The sequence below is a fragment of the Mastigoproctus giganteus genome, chromosome 9 (assembly GCF_048544385.1).
Source record: "Mastigoproctus giganteus isolate SK-2022 chromosome 9, ASM4854438v1, whole genome shotgun sequence".
Classification (NCBI taxonomy): Eukaryota; Metazoa; Arthropoda; class Arachnida; order Uropygi; family Thelyphonidae; genus Mastigoproctus; species Mastigoproctus giganteus.
The window spans coordinates 186261170-186279969 of NC_143583.1; the positions used below are offsets into that span (position 1 = coordinate 186261170).

At 36.4% G+C, this 18800-nt stretch overlaps 1 protein-coding gene across 1 annotated transcript in view; it reads left to right on the forward strand.

Moving 5' to 3' along the window:
- Nucleotides 1-18800, forward strand: part of PolE2 (DNA polymerase epsilon subunit 2) — a 160591-nt gene that overhangs the window by 53775 nt on the left and 88016 nt on the right. The window contains exons 6-7 of the mRNA XM_090380860.1: nucleotides 2325-2446; nucleotides 15526-15670. Of these exons, the coding sequence (XP_090236986.1) occupies nucleotides 2325-2446; nucleotides 15526-15670 (267 nt within the window). The remainder of the gene's footprint in view (nucleotides 1-2324; nucleotides 2447-15525; nucleotides 15671-18800) is intronic.

The following is an 18800-nucleotide window of genomic DNA, read 5'->3' on the forward strand; positions in this document are numbered from 1 at the left end:
ATGAATATTGATCCATTATCAAATTCCTACTTTTGCAAGACAAACAGCTAAGGACTATCCATGAAGAGATATCTCCGGTGTATGAGGGATATCTGTTCATCATATGATGTAAAACATTGGTTGAGACAGTTCCAGTGTGGCCAGGAGAGTGTACATGATGAGGAAAGAAGTGGGTAGCCATCTATAACTCACATTGTGAATTTGTGGAGAAAATTTGAACAGCTGACCCTCAGATCGTCGGATAACAGTTAAACAGATGGTTTCCAAGACAGATAAACTATGGACCAGGGGAGAGCATAATTCACAATTATTTGAATATGAATAAGGTTTAAAAGCAATGGATGCCTTGCTTGCTCATGTTTTCAGAAAGAAAAAAGGTGTGCCTGCACTGCTGAATTGATTGGCATGTGTGACAGCAATCATGACCTCTTCCCCCCCCCCCATTGGTGACTATGGGTACATCACTTTGACTCAGAAACAAAACAGGTTTCAAAACAAGAAACATCCTTCATCGCCAACTCTTAAAAAGATCATAGTGCAACCATCTGAAGGGAAGGTGTTACTGTCAGTTTTCTGGGATGAGATGGGCATTATTCTCACTGATTATCCTGGGAAAGGGTACCACGATTAATGCACATTTCTACAGCAACTTACTGAAGCAATTACATGTAGCATTTAAGGGAAAGCAACATGGTATGCTCAGCAAAGATGTGCTGTTGATTCCTGACAATGCACCAGCCCATACTGCTGTTGCACCCACTGATTTTGCCTGGATGTTATAAAGCCTTCATATCTTGCCATACTTGCCTTATTCCCCTGACTTGAGACCTGACTTTTTCCCCTTTCTGCAGTGGAAATCATTTTTGCATGGAAAGCTTTTTTTTTTTTTTTTCATGGCAATGCAAAAGTAATTTCTGTGACAGAAGCATGGGTTCAGGAGCACAAAAAGATGGCATAAGTGTGTTGCTCTGACTGGTGACTACATAGAGAAGAAATAATATATGTTCCAAATCTCAACCTCCTGTGACAAAGAACATGGTCAGGAGAAAAACTTTTTGATATCCCCTTGTATATATATGTGTGTGTGTATATATATATATATATATATATATACAGGGTGTTTCAAAAATGATGGTCAATAATTTAAAGGTGAAAAGTACAAATTAAATAAGCAAAAAAGTCCCAGTGAACATCTGGCCACAAATGAACCGTTTTCGAGATAATGCACATTTTCTGTTAAGATCTACCACTGACTATATGAGCACTAGTTTGGCAAAAAGCTCTGAATCCGTTGCTAAGGGTGGTTTTATTAAACATAAGATAATACATTTTTAATTTTTGGTTTCAACACCACAGGATTTTACAGATGTTTTCTAACACCCTTTCCTCAACATCAGGTGTTATGCTTCTGGACCTACCTGCTCGTACTCCATGTGCGAAGCACCCATGTTCTCCAAAGCATTGATGTACCCTGATGAATGTGCACCTGTTGGGCTGCCTTCGTCGGGGAAATGCTTCTTGATACAAATGTGCAGCCTTGAGTGCACTGTCATTGGCTTTACCATACACGAAGTTCATGTCCGCATACTCTTTGTTGCTGTAACCTCTTTCCATGTTGACTATCCTTTGACAAGTACTAGTATGCCTGCTACATCTCAGAGCATTGAGAGAGGGGAAATGTTGAGAATGATCATAACCTAACCTAAACATGTCCGATTTATTTATGATGTATCTGTTAAATAACACCTGTGTAATTTCAGATCTGTTTTTATTGTTATCTTTTTCAAAGGGAACACCCCTAAAAAGCCTCTGGCTTATGTGTTCTCCCTCCCTTCTTGCTGTTATCTCCCAACAATTGTAACACAAAATAGGGATAAATAAATTATCAAATAAACAAACAAGTCAGTGGTGGATCCAAACTAGAAATGTGCAATATCTCGAAAACGATTCACTTAAGGACCCATTGTTAGTCTGTACAGTTCACCTTTAAATTATTGACCATCACTTTTGAAACACCCTGTATATATATATATATATTTTTTTTTTTAGGTATATGAAATTGATCAAACATTTTGGAATGCTTTATACTATGTTTTTCAATAATTTAAGTGATTCAGAATTTTAAGAATGACAAGTAATTTGTTTTAATACTTATACAAAATATGAATATATTTTTTTAAATAATGAAAGTTTAAATTTCTAAATTAAAATGATTCAAGTGATTACTAAATTCTCAGCTTTCAATTGGGAAGAGTGAATAAATACATAACAGAATGAATATGCATCTCTTTATACGTGTTTGCCGAATCTTAACAAGCATTCAGATATATAAAGGAGGGTTATTTACCGAGAATTGCTATGTGATTGCTGAAGGAAGTTATGAAGATGGTACCTTTCATGTTGCTGCAATTGGATTTCCTCCTCCAGAACCTGCAAAACTTACTCTGTAAGTTAGTCTTCTGAGTGAAAAGAATTGAATTAATATTGAACATTTGATGTTGAGATAGATATTTATTTACATAGTCATTCAAGTGCAAAGGTACTAACCACTGTAATTAGTAGTGTTGGCATACTTGAATTAAAGATGTTACACTATACTATGTCTGCTATGTGACATGTCCTAAGATGCTTATGTACCATAAAACCAAATTATGATGCATATGAGTTTCTAAATTAAACTTGAGGTCATTACGTGGATTACTGCTAAGTAAGAAAGTTTAATAAAAATGCTTTTCCATGTGAAGTATTTTAATTAGTTAATTGGTATGCAAAGGACCGTTGATGCAATTAGAGTCCAAACGGTCCCAATAACTAAATAAGATTAGTTGTGTCTTTTAATTTCAGTGTCAAAATCCATTTTACAATTTTAGTGTAAAATCCATTTTTACACTACTAATCTTATTAGTAGTGTAAAAATGGATTTAACCCAGAAACCCAGAAATTCAGGCATGAAGACAGATTTCAACGGTGAAATTAGAAAGAGTCAATAACTAAATTTTATTTTAGTTATTGGGACTATATGGGCTTTGAGTGTACCAATTTTCCTTTGCACACCAATAAATTAATTAAAATACTTTGTATGGAAAAGTGTCCTATTAAAATTTCTTACATAAGAGTTTCTGTTGATAAGAAAGTTTAATAAAGTCTCTTTTAAAATTTAATAACACAGTTACAAATAGATATTTCTACTTAAGTTTGTTTTGCTAGTCAAATATACAATAAGCACTATAGAACTAATGTAATTTCCATAATCAGACCTCAACAAATTTGTTCAAGATTTGGGCACCACTGTGAATTATCTGAAAAATGATTCACTGGGTAGAAATAGAGGGGGGGAAGCTGTGTATTAAAAAAAAAAAAAAAGTCTTCTGGAACAGCCATTACACAGAAAATCTCAAGTTGTGATGAGACAAAAAAAAAAAAAATAACTGAGTTTGCTTGCCTGTTAGTGTAAATTCATATGCCAACTTCCCAAAATAGCTGATATTAAACTCATGCTATGATACTGGATGGATAATTAATTATAAGTGGAAAATTAAATTTTAATTATTACCAGTTTAAGAAACAATACAACAAATCAAAAAATACAAGAAGATAAATTTTAATCATTCCCCAAGTTAAAAACGCCTGACTTATGAACAGCATGCAAACAAAGCTCCATAAGATAAACAGTATAATTTTTTTATAAATGAACAATATCAAATATTTACTTGAGGTCATCACAAAGGAACTGAATGCAAAGAATAATTTTGATGTCATATACTTAGATTGAAATAAAGCCATTGATACTGTGCCACTTCTATGATTGTTTCAGATAGTATGAATCAGAGCTGTAATTCAATACGTACTACGTTGATATTAATATTTGTAAAATAATAAGAGGAGTTTACCTCAATATAGTATGCAGAGCACTTACATTAGAGTAAAAAATAAATAACTAAAATCCAATTTAACACAATTCCAATCAATTTAACACAATTAAAAATTAAAAAGAATCTAACGAAAATATTCAAAACAATTTTCCTTCCTGAAGCTGACAACGCTTTTCGACCGTATGTCGTGATCACAGGAATGAAAATTACCGAATAGGGTTGAACCTGAAACTTAAATAGAGATTGTTTGTCTTCACACATGCGCGTTCACGCATCAGAGATCAAATATGGCTGCCGAACATTAACAGAATTCTCGTGTAATTTAATTTCTACAGTTTCTGCAAATATTATACGTGACTATTAATTGCAGAAACCGTAGAAATTATATTTTAGCATAAATCAGCTCATACATCAACCATGAGAACAAGTATTTACTGTAACTAAAATATTTACAAATTAAAATAAAATAAAATAAATATTTACAAAAAACTGCTATTATATTAAATTAAATACATGTGAAAAATATTAAAACTGTGATAAAATCCTTAAGATAAAAGACACTAAAATAAACCAGATTAAAAGCGATAAAAACGATAAAAATCTCTGGAGCTTTCAGAAGCATCGGCTTCCTTCCTCAGCAGTAACAAAACTTCCTGCAGCACGTCCTTATATAACAGGCTCACGGTACTTATACACGTGGTGCAGTCGGCGCATGGTCTGAACTGGAAGCGGAAATAGCTTGGGAACGTGTTAAGCAAAACCGTTCATCCGTACTTAGGATGATAGTTTCAAACAGAGGATGCATGCCCATACCTCTGTCCCTATTCATAGTATTGTGGTCGGATGAACAGATTCGTAGGCTCTCGAGCCATTTACGGTTCCAGAACCCATGCGTTCGATCCACAATAATCGCATCCTCTGGGGAGATTTGATGCTGCTTCTCCCAAAAATGTTCGGCCACAGCAGACTTATTGTAATCAGTGGTTTTTATAGCATTTGCATTCTCCTCCAGATGATCCTTGAGCCGTCGTTTTGTCTCGCCCACACAACATTCCCCACAATCCGGGCATTTTATCCTGTATACTACTCCACTTTCAGGATACCGTAGAAATTAAATTACACGAGAATTCTGTTAATGTTCGGAGGCCATATTTGATCTCCGATGCGTGGACCTTTACGTGAATGCACGAAGACAAATAATCTCTATTTAAGTTTCAGGTTCAACCCTATTCGGTAATTTTCATTCCTGTGATCACGACATACGGTCGAAAAGCGTTGTCAGCTTCAGTAGGGAAAATTGTTTTGAATATTTTCATTAGATTTTTTAAAATTTTTAATTGCGTTAAATTGATTTGAATTGTGTTAAATTGGTTTTTAGTTATGTATTTTTTACTCTAATGTAAGTTTTCAATTTTTTTGTTTTAATTTCTGGAGAGTATCATACGGAAGTGTTCTACGTACTATATTGAGGTAAACTCCTCTTATAATTTTACTATGATTGTTTCATAAATTGGAACAATGTGGCATTAGGGGAAAGTTATTACTATGGATAAGTGGCAGGAAAGAGTAGTTGTAAACAGCCACTGATCTTGAATTAATGTTATTGGCAGGGTACTACAGGACTCAGTGTTGGACTCCTTACTGTTTTTAATATTTATTTAATATTATTAACCAGCATATGCCATTTCGAGATCTGAACAAAGTAGGCAGATGGTCCAAAAAATAAAAACTGGGTTTAATAATGATAAATGCAAGTTACAGTGGTACCTTGGATTGCGAGTAACTTGGTCTGCGAGTGTTTCGCAAGACGAGCAAAAATTTTTAATAAATTTTAACTTGATAAACGAGCGAGGTCTTGCAATACGAGTACAGTCAGTCCTCGTATAACACGTGTTTACACTACACGAATTCGATCATACACGATTTATAAATAGGGGAACGATATCTTATATAACACAAACCGAATTCGCTTATGCACGATTCGCCTTTGTGTTTACAAGAAATGGCAGTGGAACGCAGAATCACCCCAACTGAACGCAACACGATAGAAATGAAGAGAAGATTCTGAAAATGTATTTATGTTTTTATATCAGTGAAGGGGAAACACATTTCACCATAATAACGTAAAAAGCAACACAATTCCAGCTATCGGTATGCAATTAGATCGAGTTTACTACCAGTTTATAACAGATTCCACTAGTAGAAATGCAACTGGAAACTGTTTTTATTGTTTTATGGTAGTAACCCCTAGAAATGTGGTTTAGGAAAATGTGAGGTGTTAATAGTGTATCTCTGCCTTTATGGTGTTGTTTATTCAGTTGCTACACTCGTGCAGCTTTGTTTATGTGTATCAAGGGTGCCTCCTCATTTTGTAATTGTGCTTTATTTCCTAAAAATTGTCTGCCGAGCGTCACGTGATCACGTGCTGCTCGGGATTGTGTTTAATCGTCTCACATGCTCGGTCTCAGTCGGCATACCTCATTCGTATACAGTCAACATTGTAGTGAACATTCGTGCTAACGTTGTGACCACGTGTATGTGCGTAAAGCATTTTTTTTTTTGTGTTCAAATTTGGTGACTGTTATTTATTAACTGTGCACTACGAAAATGGCCCCAATGAAGAAAAGGGTTGAAAAGGAAGGCGGTAAGAAGAAGGAGATGATTACGGTAGAAGTTAAGAAGGAAATCATCGAGAAGCACGAACAAGGTATGAAAGTCGCCGCCATCGCAAGATTTTATAAGAAGTCTACGTCAACAATTTGCACAATATTAAAGAAGAAAGAACTAAGGGGACTAGATGTAGCAAAAGGAGTCACGAGAATATCAAAGCAACGGCCACGTATTCTGGAAGATGTAGAAAAGTTGCTTTTGGTGTGGATAAACGAGAAGCAATTAGCAGGTGATACTGTGACCGATAACTTGATCTGTGAGAAGGGAAAGGCCTTGTACGCCGACCTCGTAAGTAAACTGCCTGGTACGTCTACAGAAAACGAAGAAGGCTTCAAGGCGAGCAGGGGATGGTTTGATAACTTTAAGAGGAGAAGTGGCATCCATAGTGTTGTGAGGCACGGAGAGGCTGCGAGTTCGGACGCTAAGGCAGCTGAGGCGTTCGTTGCCGAGTTCCAGAAGCTCATGGTTTCCGAGTGTTACCTTCCGCAGCAAGTTTTTAATTGCGATGAGACAGGGCTTTTTTGGAAAAAGATGCCAAAGAGGACCTACATTACAGCAGAAGAGAATGCCATGCTCGGTCACAAGCCCATGAAAGACCGTCTCACCCTCTTGCTGTGTGCTAATGCAAGCGGTGATTTCAAAGTCAAGCCCCTGCTCGTGTATCATTCTGAGAATCCACAAGCCTTCAAGAAATGCAAGGTGCAGAAGAGCCAGTTAACCGTTATGTGGAGGTCCAACAGCAAGGCTTGGGTCACTCGTATCTTGTTCGTTGAGTGGATCAACGAGGTCTTCGGTCCTGCAGTGAAGAAATACCTCTTAGAAAAAAAACTGCCACTCAAAGCCTTGCTGGTTATGGATAATGCTCCTGCTCATCCTCCAGACCTTGAGAACGACTTACTGGAAGAATTCGAATTCATTAAGGTCCAGTTCCTTCCTCCCAACACTACTCCATTACTCCAGCCCATGAATCAGCAGGTCATTTCGAACTTTAAAAAGCTTTACATCAAGGCACTATTTCAGCGATGCTTCGAGGTGACCGAAGGAACTAACCTAACCCTCCGAGAGTTTTGGAAAAATCATTTCCACATCGTAAACTGCCTCAAAATCATCGATAAAGCCTGGGATGGGGTCACCAAGAGAACCCTCAATTCTGCTTGGAGAAAACTGTGGTCTGATTGCATTGAGGGGTTTGCTCATGAACAGGAGCTGCCAGTTGTCGATGAAATTGTGTCCTTGGGGACGACCATGGGCCTGGAGGTGTATAAGGACGACATTCAAGAGCTGGTGGAGGAACATGGCCAGGAGTTTACCACCGACGAACTGATGGATCTGCATCGCGAGCAACAGCAAGAGGTTATGGAGGAGATCTCGTCTGAGGAGGAGGAGAAAAAAATGGAGACATCCCTTCCTTCAAATGAGATTAGGGAGGTGTGTAAAATGTGGGAAACAGTGCAAAATTTTGTAGAAAAGCACCACCCGAGTAAGGCTGTGGCAGTGCGAGCGATGAATCTGTTTAACGACAATGCAATGTCATATTTCTGTGAAATCCTCAAAAGGAGGCAAAAGCAAGTGTCATTGGATAGGTTTCTTGTTAAAGTCGCACAAAAAGAAAAAGTCAACAGATAGTAGTGATTCCGTTAGTGACAGTGAAAGTCGTCCTACCCAATAATTAATAAATTCGATTGCTTTTAAAAATATAAAAAAGGTATGTATGTATTTTGTATTAATCATTTTTACAGTATATGAATATTTTTGAGTTTTGGAACAAATCATCTGGGTTTCCATTATTTCTTATGGGGAAATTCGCTTTGATATACGAGTGCTTTGGATTACGAGCACGTTTCCGGAGCGAATTATGCTCGCAAACCAAGGTACCACTGTACTATATTTGAGTAGCAGTAATCTCAGATCAGCATATCTTTTTGGTGGCACCAAAAACTCAAACTCAGGAGAGGAGAGACTTCCCTGAAACTTTTAAGATTCTCTCCAATCGCTCCAGCATGAATAAAAACACTGCCCTTCCCAAGATCCCTTGACACTACTACCACTTCTTCCTCTTCTACCTCTCATCCCCTTTTCTCCAACAACACCAACAATCCTACTGCACTAGTAACAACTGGAATGCCCTCTCCCTTCCCCATAGTTCCTCTATATTAGCTGAAAACAATGGCTCCACATACAGGAAGCAGGCTTCCTCTAGTGGCAAATGATGCAAGAAAGAGATTATAAAGCACAGCCAAAAAAAAAAAAAATTCATAGATTACCTGTCCAGCCCCTCCAATAATTTATCTGATCCTTTCTTGAATTTATCCAAATTCCCCACTTCCACAACAACAGTTTGAAGTTTGTTCCAACTGTTGTCGAAACAAAGTTTTTTCTAGAACACAAACCGTTGCTCATCTACCTGCAACTATCCTTCCTCAATTTAAATTTATTCCCCACCCCTCCTCTGTGCAGTCTGAGCAAGAGGAAGAATGCCATCAGCATTGAGCTTGCTCAATCCATTCAGAGCCTTAAACACCCCAGTCAGATCTCCTCTCAGGTGCCTAGTCTCCAGGACAGTTTACCTTGGCCAATAAAAACTCTATGGAATAATGCTTATCTCATAGAACTCCTTTTATTCATTATTTTTTTATTATTTCTTGATGTCAGTGTAGCTCCACAGTTGTGAGTGTTGTCAATATATCAAATCTGTTAGCAAATTCAAATATTTGTAACTTTACAAATTAAAAATGTAACTGTAAATATTCTAATTTTCTTGTGCTACTAATGATGTTTACAAGGTAGGGACAAAAATGTTTTATTAATATTTTTCAATCTGATCATACAGAAAGTCATTAATTAAATATTTTACCTCTATGTAGTGAAGTATTGATTCATTCTGATACTAATTCATAATTAGCTTTTGCCATTCTTCATACGTTCTCTTGGAGGGTCAGTCAAGTAATCCCAGATTAATGTACAAACTGAGTGGTAATATGCTCAGGCAGTGGAAAATGAAAATGATCTGGGGGTAATTGTGCAGTCAGATGAGATTCTCTGAGCAGGCTGCCAGAACAGCATATTGGGTTTTGTCAATGATGCAGGAATTTTGCTAGCAGAGATAAGGAGATGATTATCCTATTGTAAAAGGCAATGGTCAGGCCACATCATGAGAACTGCACACAGGTCTGGAGGCCTCATTTTAGAAAGGATGTAGAGCTGGTGGAGTGGATACAGAGAAGGGCAACAAGTTGATGAGGAGAACAAAGGGGAGGGTGCTCTTACCAAGAAAGGCTTCGGTTCTGCAAATTGCAGAATTTAGAGATTAGGCACCTGCGAGGTGATCTGATTGAGGTGTTTAAGGCTTTGAATGGATGGAGCAAGCTCAGTGCTGATGAGATTCTTCCTCTTGCTCAGACTGTGCACGAGGGGGCATAAATTCAAATTGAGGAGAGATGGTTGCAGAATAGATGTGTGGAAGTTTGGCTTTAACCAGCAGGTGGTTGGTTGCTGGAACAAACTTTCATCTGATGTGGAAGTGGGTAAAAACTAAATTCAAGGAAGACAAGCTGTAGGAGGGGATGACAAACTGGTGGAGGTGATGGATAGATGTCGGAGGTGAAATGGGAAGAGTTTTTTTTTTTTTTTTTTGGCTGATGCTATATAAGCTTGCTTTATTGCATCATTACTCCTAACATATGTTTTACCTGATTTTTCTGTAAGCATTGGTGTTTAATGCTTATGGAAAATCTCTAAAAATATATCTTTTTGCTTCTGACTATTTTGTCAGGTTGGTTGTTGATTCCTAAGATATATGGGATAGTCATTTATCTATGTTTTCGCCTGTAGGCTTAGATTCCAAAGCTTAAAATATTTCCATCTGCTTAATTTCCTCTTGAATGATTCTTTTAATGAGCTGTTTTTTGACATTGGTTAATATGGAATTGACATTTCTTGAGTGTTCAGCATCATCATTTAGAGAAGAGAAGTCAACAAGTATCTTCTTTCATCTTTTGAACCTTCAGCACATGTAAAGTATTAAGTACTGTAGGTTCTAATACCTTTCATGTTTGTGGCTTTCATTTAAAAAAAATAAAATAAATAAAACTTGTTCAATATTCCTTAAATTTATTCCAACTACCTGCTTCCACAATGGGTGCCTACGTAGCCAGGTGGGAAGGAGCAGTAGTGCGTATCACATGCTTCTTGATTAGACCGGGGTTCGAGCCCGTCACCACCAAATACGGAAGATGCGGAAAGGTCAGAGAATGACCACCGCATATCCCAGAGCAATATGGCCTTAGTTGCTAATGCTCCTAAAAACCAAAAAACAACAACAAAACAAAACAGCCTCCACAACACTAGGTGGAAATTTATTCCAACAATTAATTCTCTTTGGTTGAATGCAGATTTCCACACATCTGTTTGGCAGTCATCCTTTTCCAATTTAAATTTATGCACTGTTTTGTTTTTTGCATGAGAGAAAGAAATCATTAAGATGCCATTAACATTTAGTTTACTTAACCCTTTTAATGCCTTTATACACTTAAATTAGAGGCCTCCGTAGCCGAGTGGTCAGGAGCAGGAGTGCAGTAGCACAAGCTCTTTGAATAGACCGGAGTTCAAGCCCCTGACTGCTGAATACGGTCGATCTGCCAACCCGCACTGGACCAGCGTGGCAGATTATGGTCCATTTCCCTCAGCATGAATTGTTGAGGAGGCTTCCATCCTGCAGTGGGTTGATAATGGCTGCACTTTACCTTTTACACTTAAATTAGGTCATCACACATATGCCTAGTTACCAGAGACATTCTGCAATTTACAGACTTGGTGAGAATATCCTTTTGTGTCCCAACTAAAGTCCTGTGTGGGTCCACAATATTAGACCTGCACTACCCTTGATTGGAATAAAACTCTCAAACCACACTATACCCACTACCTGAAAAAAAAAAAAAAAAAAGAAATGAAATGACTAACATTAATAAAACTTACATTAAATTTTCTGTACTTCAGCAATAATACAATAGTTAGTTTTAAATTAAATAAATCAATCAGAATATTAATATTTTATTGTATAAAGTATATAAAACAACAATGAAATTGAAAAAAAGAATGAATTCATAATGTAGTTTACAGATTTTTAGAAAGTTGCTATGCAGAAAAGGACATCAATAGTTTCTAAGTTCATCTGTACTATTCTTCCTTGGATTAGAAATCCCATTGCAGAAAATGCTTTTGCTTGCAGCACTGTTAGCAAGGATGACAAGATTTAAATCTATTTCATTCTGAAAAAAATGGGGTGAAATTTACTTTTTGAAGACTGTATGAAACTGTATACCCTGAAATGGTATCCGCATATTGATGTGATAGGTACTGTACAATTTATCAGATCACAATTTACAGTGAAGGGAGGGGGTCACCCACCAGTATCTCTATTCTCAATTTCCAGCACTTATTTCAAACTCTAAATATTCAGTTTTGTTTTTTTAATTGTATATTGTATTATTTTACATTTTCATAAACTTCACTTCTTTATGCCCTTTGACTTGCACATTAGCATTAGTAGTGGCATATGATGCAAGAAAGCAAGCTTATATAGTATCAGCCAAAAAAAAAAAAAAAAAAAACCCTTCCCATTCATTTCAAATGTTTTTCTAGTTCTGCCTTGATTTTATTTAAGCTATCAACTTCCACAACAGCAGATGGAAGTTTGTTCCAGCAATCAACTACTCGCTGGCTAAAGGCAAATTTCCGCACACCTATTCTACAACTATCTTTCCTCAGTATGAATCTCTCTGCCGCTTTAGGTTTATAATCTGAACAAGAGGAAGAATCCCATCAGCATTGAGCCTGCTCAATCCATTCAAGGCTTATACACCTCAGTCAGATCACCTCGCAGGTGCCTAGTCTCCAGACACTGCAATTTGCAGAACTTAAGCCTTTCTTCATAAGAGCACCCCTTTGTTCTCCTCACCAGTCTTGTTGTCCTTCTCTGTACTCATTCTTGCAAGTCTACGTCCTTCCTAAAATGAGGCCTCCAAACTTGTATGCAGTACTCAAGGCGTGACCTGACCATTGCCTTATACATGGGGATAATCACCTCCTTATCCTTGGTTGCAAAATTCCTGTATATCATTGACAAGACCCCATGACCGACTCTGGCAGCTTGTCTGCACTTTTCAGAAAACTTCATATCTGACTGCACAATTATCACCCTTATGCAGGGAATAACTTTGATATTATATACTTGGATCTTAGAAAGGCTTTTGATACTGTTGCACATGGAAAACTGCTGCACAAATTGGAGCAGTGTGGCACTGGAGGCAAATTGCTGCTATGGATAATGGGGTGGTTAAGGGGGAGAAGACAGAGTGGTAATCAATGGATACTGCTCATCATGGACTAATGTTATTAGTGGAGTCCCTCAGGGTTCAACGTTGGGTCCATTATTGTTTTCTGTATTTATAAATAATATTGAAGATGGTATATCAAGCTTAATGTCCAAGTTTGCAGACGATACAAAGGTTGGCAGGGTTTTTAAAGACACTACTGACGCTATGCTGCTGCAACAGGATCTGGAAAGGTTGAGCAGATGGGTTGAGAGGTGGCAAATGAAGTTTAACATTGACAAATGTAAAGTACTACATATGGAAAACAGCAACCCCAGAGCAACGTATCAACTCTGTGGTACTACATTGACAGTGGTAGAGAATGAAAAGGACCTGGGGGTAATTGTGCAGGCAGATATGAAGTTCTCTGAGCAGTGCAGACGGGCTGCAAGAGTAGCTCATGGTGTCTTGTCGATGATATACAAGAATTTTTCTGGCAGGGATATGGAGGTGATTATTCCCTTGTAAGGCAATGGTCAGGCCACACCTTGAGTACTGTATACAGGTCTGGAGGCCTCATTTCAAGAAGGATGTAGAGCTGCTGGAACGAGTACATGGAAGGGCAATGAGATTAGTGAATGGAACAAAGGGTTGCTCTTACGAAGAAAGGCTTAAGTTTTGCAAATTACAGTGTCTGGAGACTAGGCACCGGCGAGGTGATCTAATAGAGGTGTATAAAGCTTGAATGGTTTGAGCATGCTCAATGCTGATGGGATTCTTCCTCTGGCTCAGAATAATCATCTGAGAGGGCATAAATTCAAATTGAGGAAAGACAGATGTGTGGAAATTTGCCTTTAGCCAGCGAGTAGTTGGTTGGTGGAACAGACTTCCATCCCTTGTTGTGGAAGTTGATAGCCTAAAAAAATTTAAGGCTCAGCTGGACAGGTATTTCGAACGAACGGAGGGGTGAAGTGGAAGGGTTTTTTTTGGTTTTTTTTCGGCTGATTCTGCATAAGCTTGCTTTCTTGAATCATATGCTTCTACTAATGCTAATCTGTCTTCAAACTGCTTATACTATTCAAAGACACTGGTATGACTTAACATTTCATCATCATAAGCAGTTTTTAATATTTCTTATGTTTCTTTGCAGATTTTCCCATTTTAAACAAAATTTGATGTTCATTCATTGCTTCATTGAAAATCATGATATGTAACATTAATGCTACTAATGAAACTGGCTGACTGTTTCTTACACCCTGTCAGCCTACTGAAGAATCTCTGTACCACTATGGAGGAAGTTGGAACTACAAAATACCACTTCTTTTTATTTCAAACTCATTGAACATGACTGCAACAGCACCAGTCTGATACCTTTATTGCCACACCTCATATGTATTATATTAAATTTATAAAACACTACAGTAGTTCTAACTTTGTTACAATGTTGTTTCTGCATAAAAATAGCCCGTACAGGATGTGAAATTTTTCAGGATTGAGAAATAAAAATCTGCTCTCCATTTATGGAAGAACTATTGTCAATAGTCTTCTGATCATCTCCGTCCTATTCAAATATCTAGCAGAAAAAATTAAAATGGAACTTTATTCATCAAGCTTTTCCAAAACCAAGCATTACATAGAGACATTGTCACGGGTATTAATCTGTCAATGGTTTAATAATTTTCAAAAATTAAATAATATCCAGTCTCCGAGCAACTGCAGGATATCCAAGGAATTAGCAACCTAAGTCCATCTCTCAAATTATAGCTGAACATTCTCACTTCAACTCAGAACACAAATTGAATACTATAGATACTGATTTTACTTAGTTTGTTCTGAGCTTTCATTCTGTTAACTTTCCACATGTTATATAATAGTTCAGTATCCTCATTCCATTGATTCACTGAAGCTAGTTTAACCAGCCTAAGTTATGAATCTTGGCTAATACTAATGATATAACATTTAACTTTTGTCTCCAGATGTAATTTGTTATATGTGCTTTCTTTCTGTTAGCTGTCCATAACAAAGTGCTCCTGTATCTTAGAATAAAATGTGTGTTACATTTTTCTTTGGTGTATTTCTAAGATAGAATATAGCTTCTGTTATGTAGCATAATTGTGTTTTTAGTTATTTATTTTCCACATTAAGTTAATGTCATCCAGATAAATTATGTCTTTGCTTTTATATTGGTACTATATCATCAGAATGTTAATAAATAATGGAGGCCCAAGACTCGGTCACTTTAGGACTCCAGAGCACATTGAATAAGATGATAGGTGCATTTGCTGGCACAAGCATATGCACCTATAAGCAGTATCAGCGGAGGGAATGATCATAAGCAGTATTAGAAGAGGGAGCGATCACAAGCAGTGTCAGCAGAGGGAATGATCATTCCAAGGGTGTGAACTTCTTTAGGACAGTAGCTGATTGTAGTTGATATTGACTGTAATTATGCCTGAGGCTTCAAATGAAAATGTGATTGCATGTTATTTATAGTTTGTATGCAGAGTAATTTGTGTGTGTGTGCGTGCGTGCGTGTGTGTGTGCATGCGCACATGCTCATGTCTATAAACTGGTGATAACATTGTTCTCAGTGTTTGCCAGATTGCATTTGGAGGTGTTTCAGATATCTATAACAAGATAAAATTTAATTGTTATATTATTTTTCTTTTTAGACAGTATTTTGGAAACATCAACTTTTTTGGTGGATCTTCTCCAGCAAGTGTCAGATTATCCCAAAAACTGAGAGCCTTGGAAGACAAGAATCCAGATGCAATGCTTATATTTGTATCAGACGTATGGCTTGACCAAATAAAGGTTGTTAATGAATCTTTCATAATTATTTTAAGTAAAATTTAGCCCTTGCTTGTTCCTTTTTTCAGTTGTGATGAATTAAGAATGTGCTTATTAGTAATCAAACCTGCCAAATCTGGCAATCTTGCACCTGATTCTTGTTGGATTTCCTGCATGACAAATAACACAAATAATATGCCCTTTTTAGAATACATTTTCAACAGTGAATAATGTATTGAATTTAAATGAGCAATAGTAGAGTGCATTCTTTTCTCAAGCTATTTCGATACCTGCATTAAAATAGTAATTTCCCAGTTTACAAATTTACCTTCAAATTCATTATATTTATGTTTGAGAACAATCAGAATTTGTGTTGGAGGTACGTAAGTTCTGGGATTTAGCTGGAAATAGTACATTTTCACTGTGAGGACAAGATGAATAGCTGATAGCAGATTTGGATATTGTATTGCAGCTTTGTTTTGGTGTTAATAAAAAAAACTGTATCTTGAAATATTGCATATGCAAAAATAACAATCTAACTTGTGGTCCTATATTCACGTGCACACCATAGGTTTGCCAAATGCAGTGGATTTTATTTTACCATTTATCCATTATTTCACATTTTCAACACTGGATGACAGACATAATGCAGTGCTCATGATTTATCTTGGTCAACATTCTAACACCAAAATAAGCATGTAATGCTTAGTTATAAAAGTTAATGATTCTTAGTCTCTAATTATGTGTTGCAAAGTTTTTTTCTACTAAAAAATATTTTTTCACCTCTGTGGTGTGAAAATTCTGCCACAGGTGTAGAATTTTTAATTCTTGATGCTAATAGTGCAACATTATCTGAAAAAAAAAATTGCATTAACAGTAATAACAACACACATCAATGATAAATTAACAATTAAAATGCCCACAACACTTTCATTTATGGCACTTCACTATAAAATACAGTTTGTGATGCATTCTTTGACAAACACTGAAATGGCAGTGGTTTCTGGTAATCCCATCAGGTATCAATAAAATTGTTCTTATAGTTTTTAGTCAACAAAAATCATATATATAATGTACATCAAGTGTTATCAACGCTTTGACAAGATCAAAATGTTTATAACACCAATATAATCAAAATTTTGATGCAAGCGATACTGTTTAAATTTGTGGCTGCTCAGAATGCAATATAAAATTAGCGTTTATCAAAACCTAGTTATTATTCATGCATATTTTTCCTGTTTGATAATTCTTTAGTGTGTGTGCGCCCATGCGCTTTGTGACAGTATAGTAGTTTCACCACTTTTCACTCATTTAGAGAAGTCTGGGTTTGAGTCCCATTATAGACTAGAAGAATTTCCAAAGTTTCAGTTGGGGCTGTGGTCAGCTGGTCTCAGGTGGTGGGAGTAGGGTTCCCTCTCCCATTACTTATTCTGGTTTTTTCAGGCTGCACAACATGCAGCTCAGTCTGTGACAACACATGCTTGTACAGATATAACATACTATTGTACAATGTGGTGTAAGTTACTGATGTACATTAAAAACTAATAACTCTTTGTATGCTGTTCAAAAGCTTACATTCAGCAATAGGTTAATATGAAAAAAATGTAAGGAAAGCTGGAGGAAGCCATATCCAGTAATTCTGACTTCCAGAAAGTGGTTTCACTCAGTCAGTGTGTCTAGATGACCACAGGCATTTCCTTCTGTTGCAGCTTCATTGTTGACATCATACTACAAAAACTGATGTGAGTTCATTTTAAATTATTTTTGATATTTGATTAATTTTGATCATGATTATTTAATTTTTTTTTACAATAATGTAATAAGTTATTAACTGCTTAATGGTTAAGTTTTTCTCAAAAAAATGTTTCAAAAACTTTTAGCCTACTTTTCAAACATTAGTTGGCTTATGAGGTTATATGTGTCCGTGTCTCCTTCCTAATAACATTTCTGTTTACATTCCAGTCCAAACCAAATTTATTACACACAACTTATTTTCACCTCCCCTCCATCAGGGTACTCAAGACTGACGTGGCAGGGGTTAATTTTATCTATCCTTTTGAAACAAGATGGCAGCCACAGTCTGATTCAAACTAAATTTATAATACTTTGGGAGAGGAGGTAAAGTGCATCCTGACAGCATGCACTTGTACCCCAACCTTTCTGATCTGTCATCTTGAAACAAGAATGGCTGCCACTGAAAATACAGTCTAATTCTGATTAACTGAAATAAACACACAATACTCAGTTTACAATACAAAATTGTCTAGTTGCAGTAAAATCAGCCCCAACATCATATTCTGAACTAGTATTATTTGATAAATTGAAAATATCTGTTGTCCACAGGTTTAGCAGAAAGAATCAGAATTGACATGCTAACCTGATTCACTAAGAGAAATTTTGATTTATGGGTAGCTGTTATCTGCCAGCTTTCATTACAAAACTTAATGTAATATAAAAGTAACTATCATATCCATTCTCAGTCTACACTAGTTTTATATATGATAAATTGGAAATATCTGTTGATCCATAACTTGATTCACTAAGAGAAATTTCAATTTCTGAATAGCTGTTATTTTGCCACTTTTCATTACAAAAATCATGTAATATAAAAGTATGTACTAGTATTGGTAGAAACTCAGAAAGAACTAAAATGCGTTATTATTATTATATTTTATGTCATATTTGACAGTAATAAAGTGAAAAGCAAACATACCAGTGTTAGTCAAAGAAATCTTCACCTATGCATTTTTCCAAAAAAGTAATGTATGTTAATATTATCGAATTGATGAAAGAGCTATCTGATCTACAATACACAACTTGTGAGTGTATTAAAAAACCATTTCATGGGAAAATCTCATGACAATAGTTCAGCAAATATTTGCATTCAAATCAAAACAGACATTGAAACATACAGTACATAAAATATACAGCCAAATCAGTTTTCAGTTGCCATCTGCCTGTACCATATACAGGCAAATGGTTAAAACACATATACTAAGGGACCTTGACCCATAAGTCCCTTAACAAAATTGGAAGACTAGTTTGGAGGATCAAAAAAAGTTTTTCCTATATACATGAGTCTTGAACAATTGTGGAGATGAACATTTTTTTGTTATAGATGAGCAGCACTACAAAGAACTCTCCATGTTTGCACAGG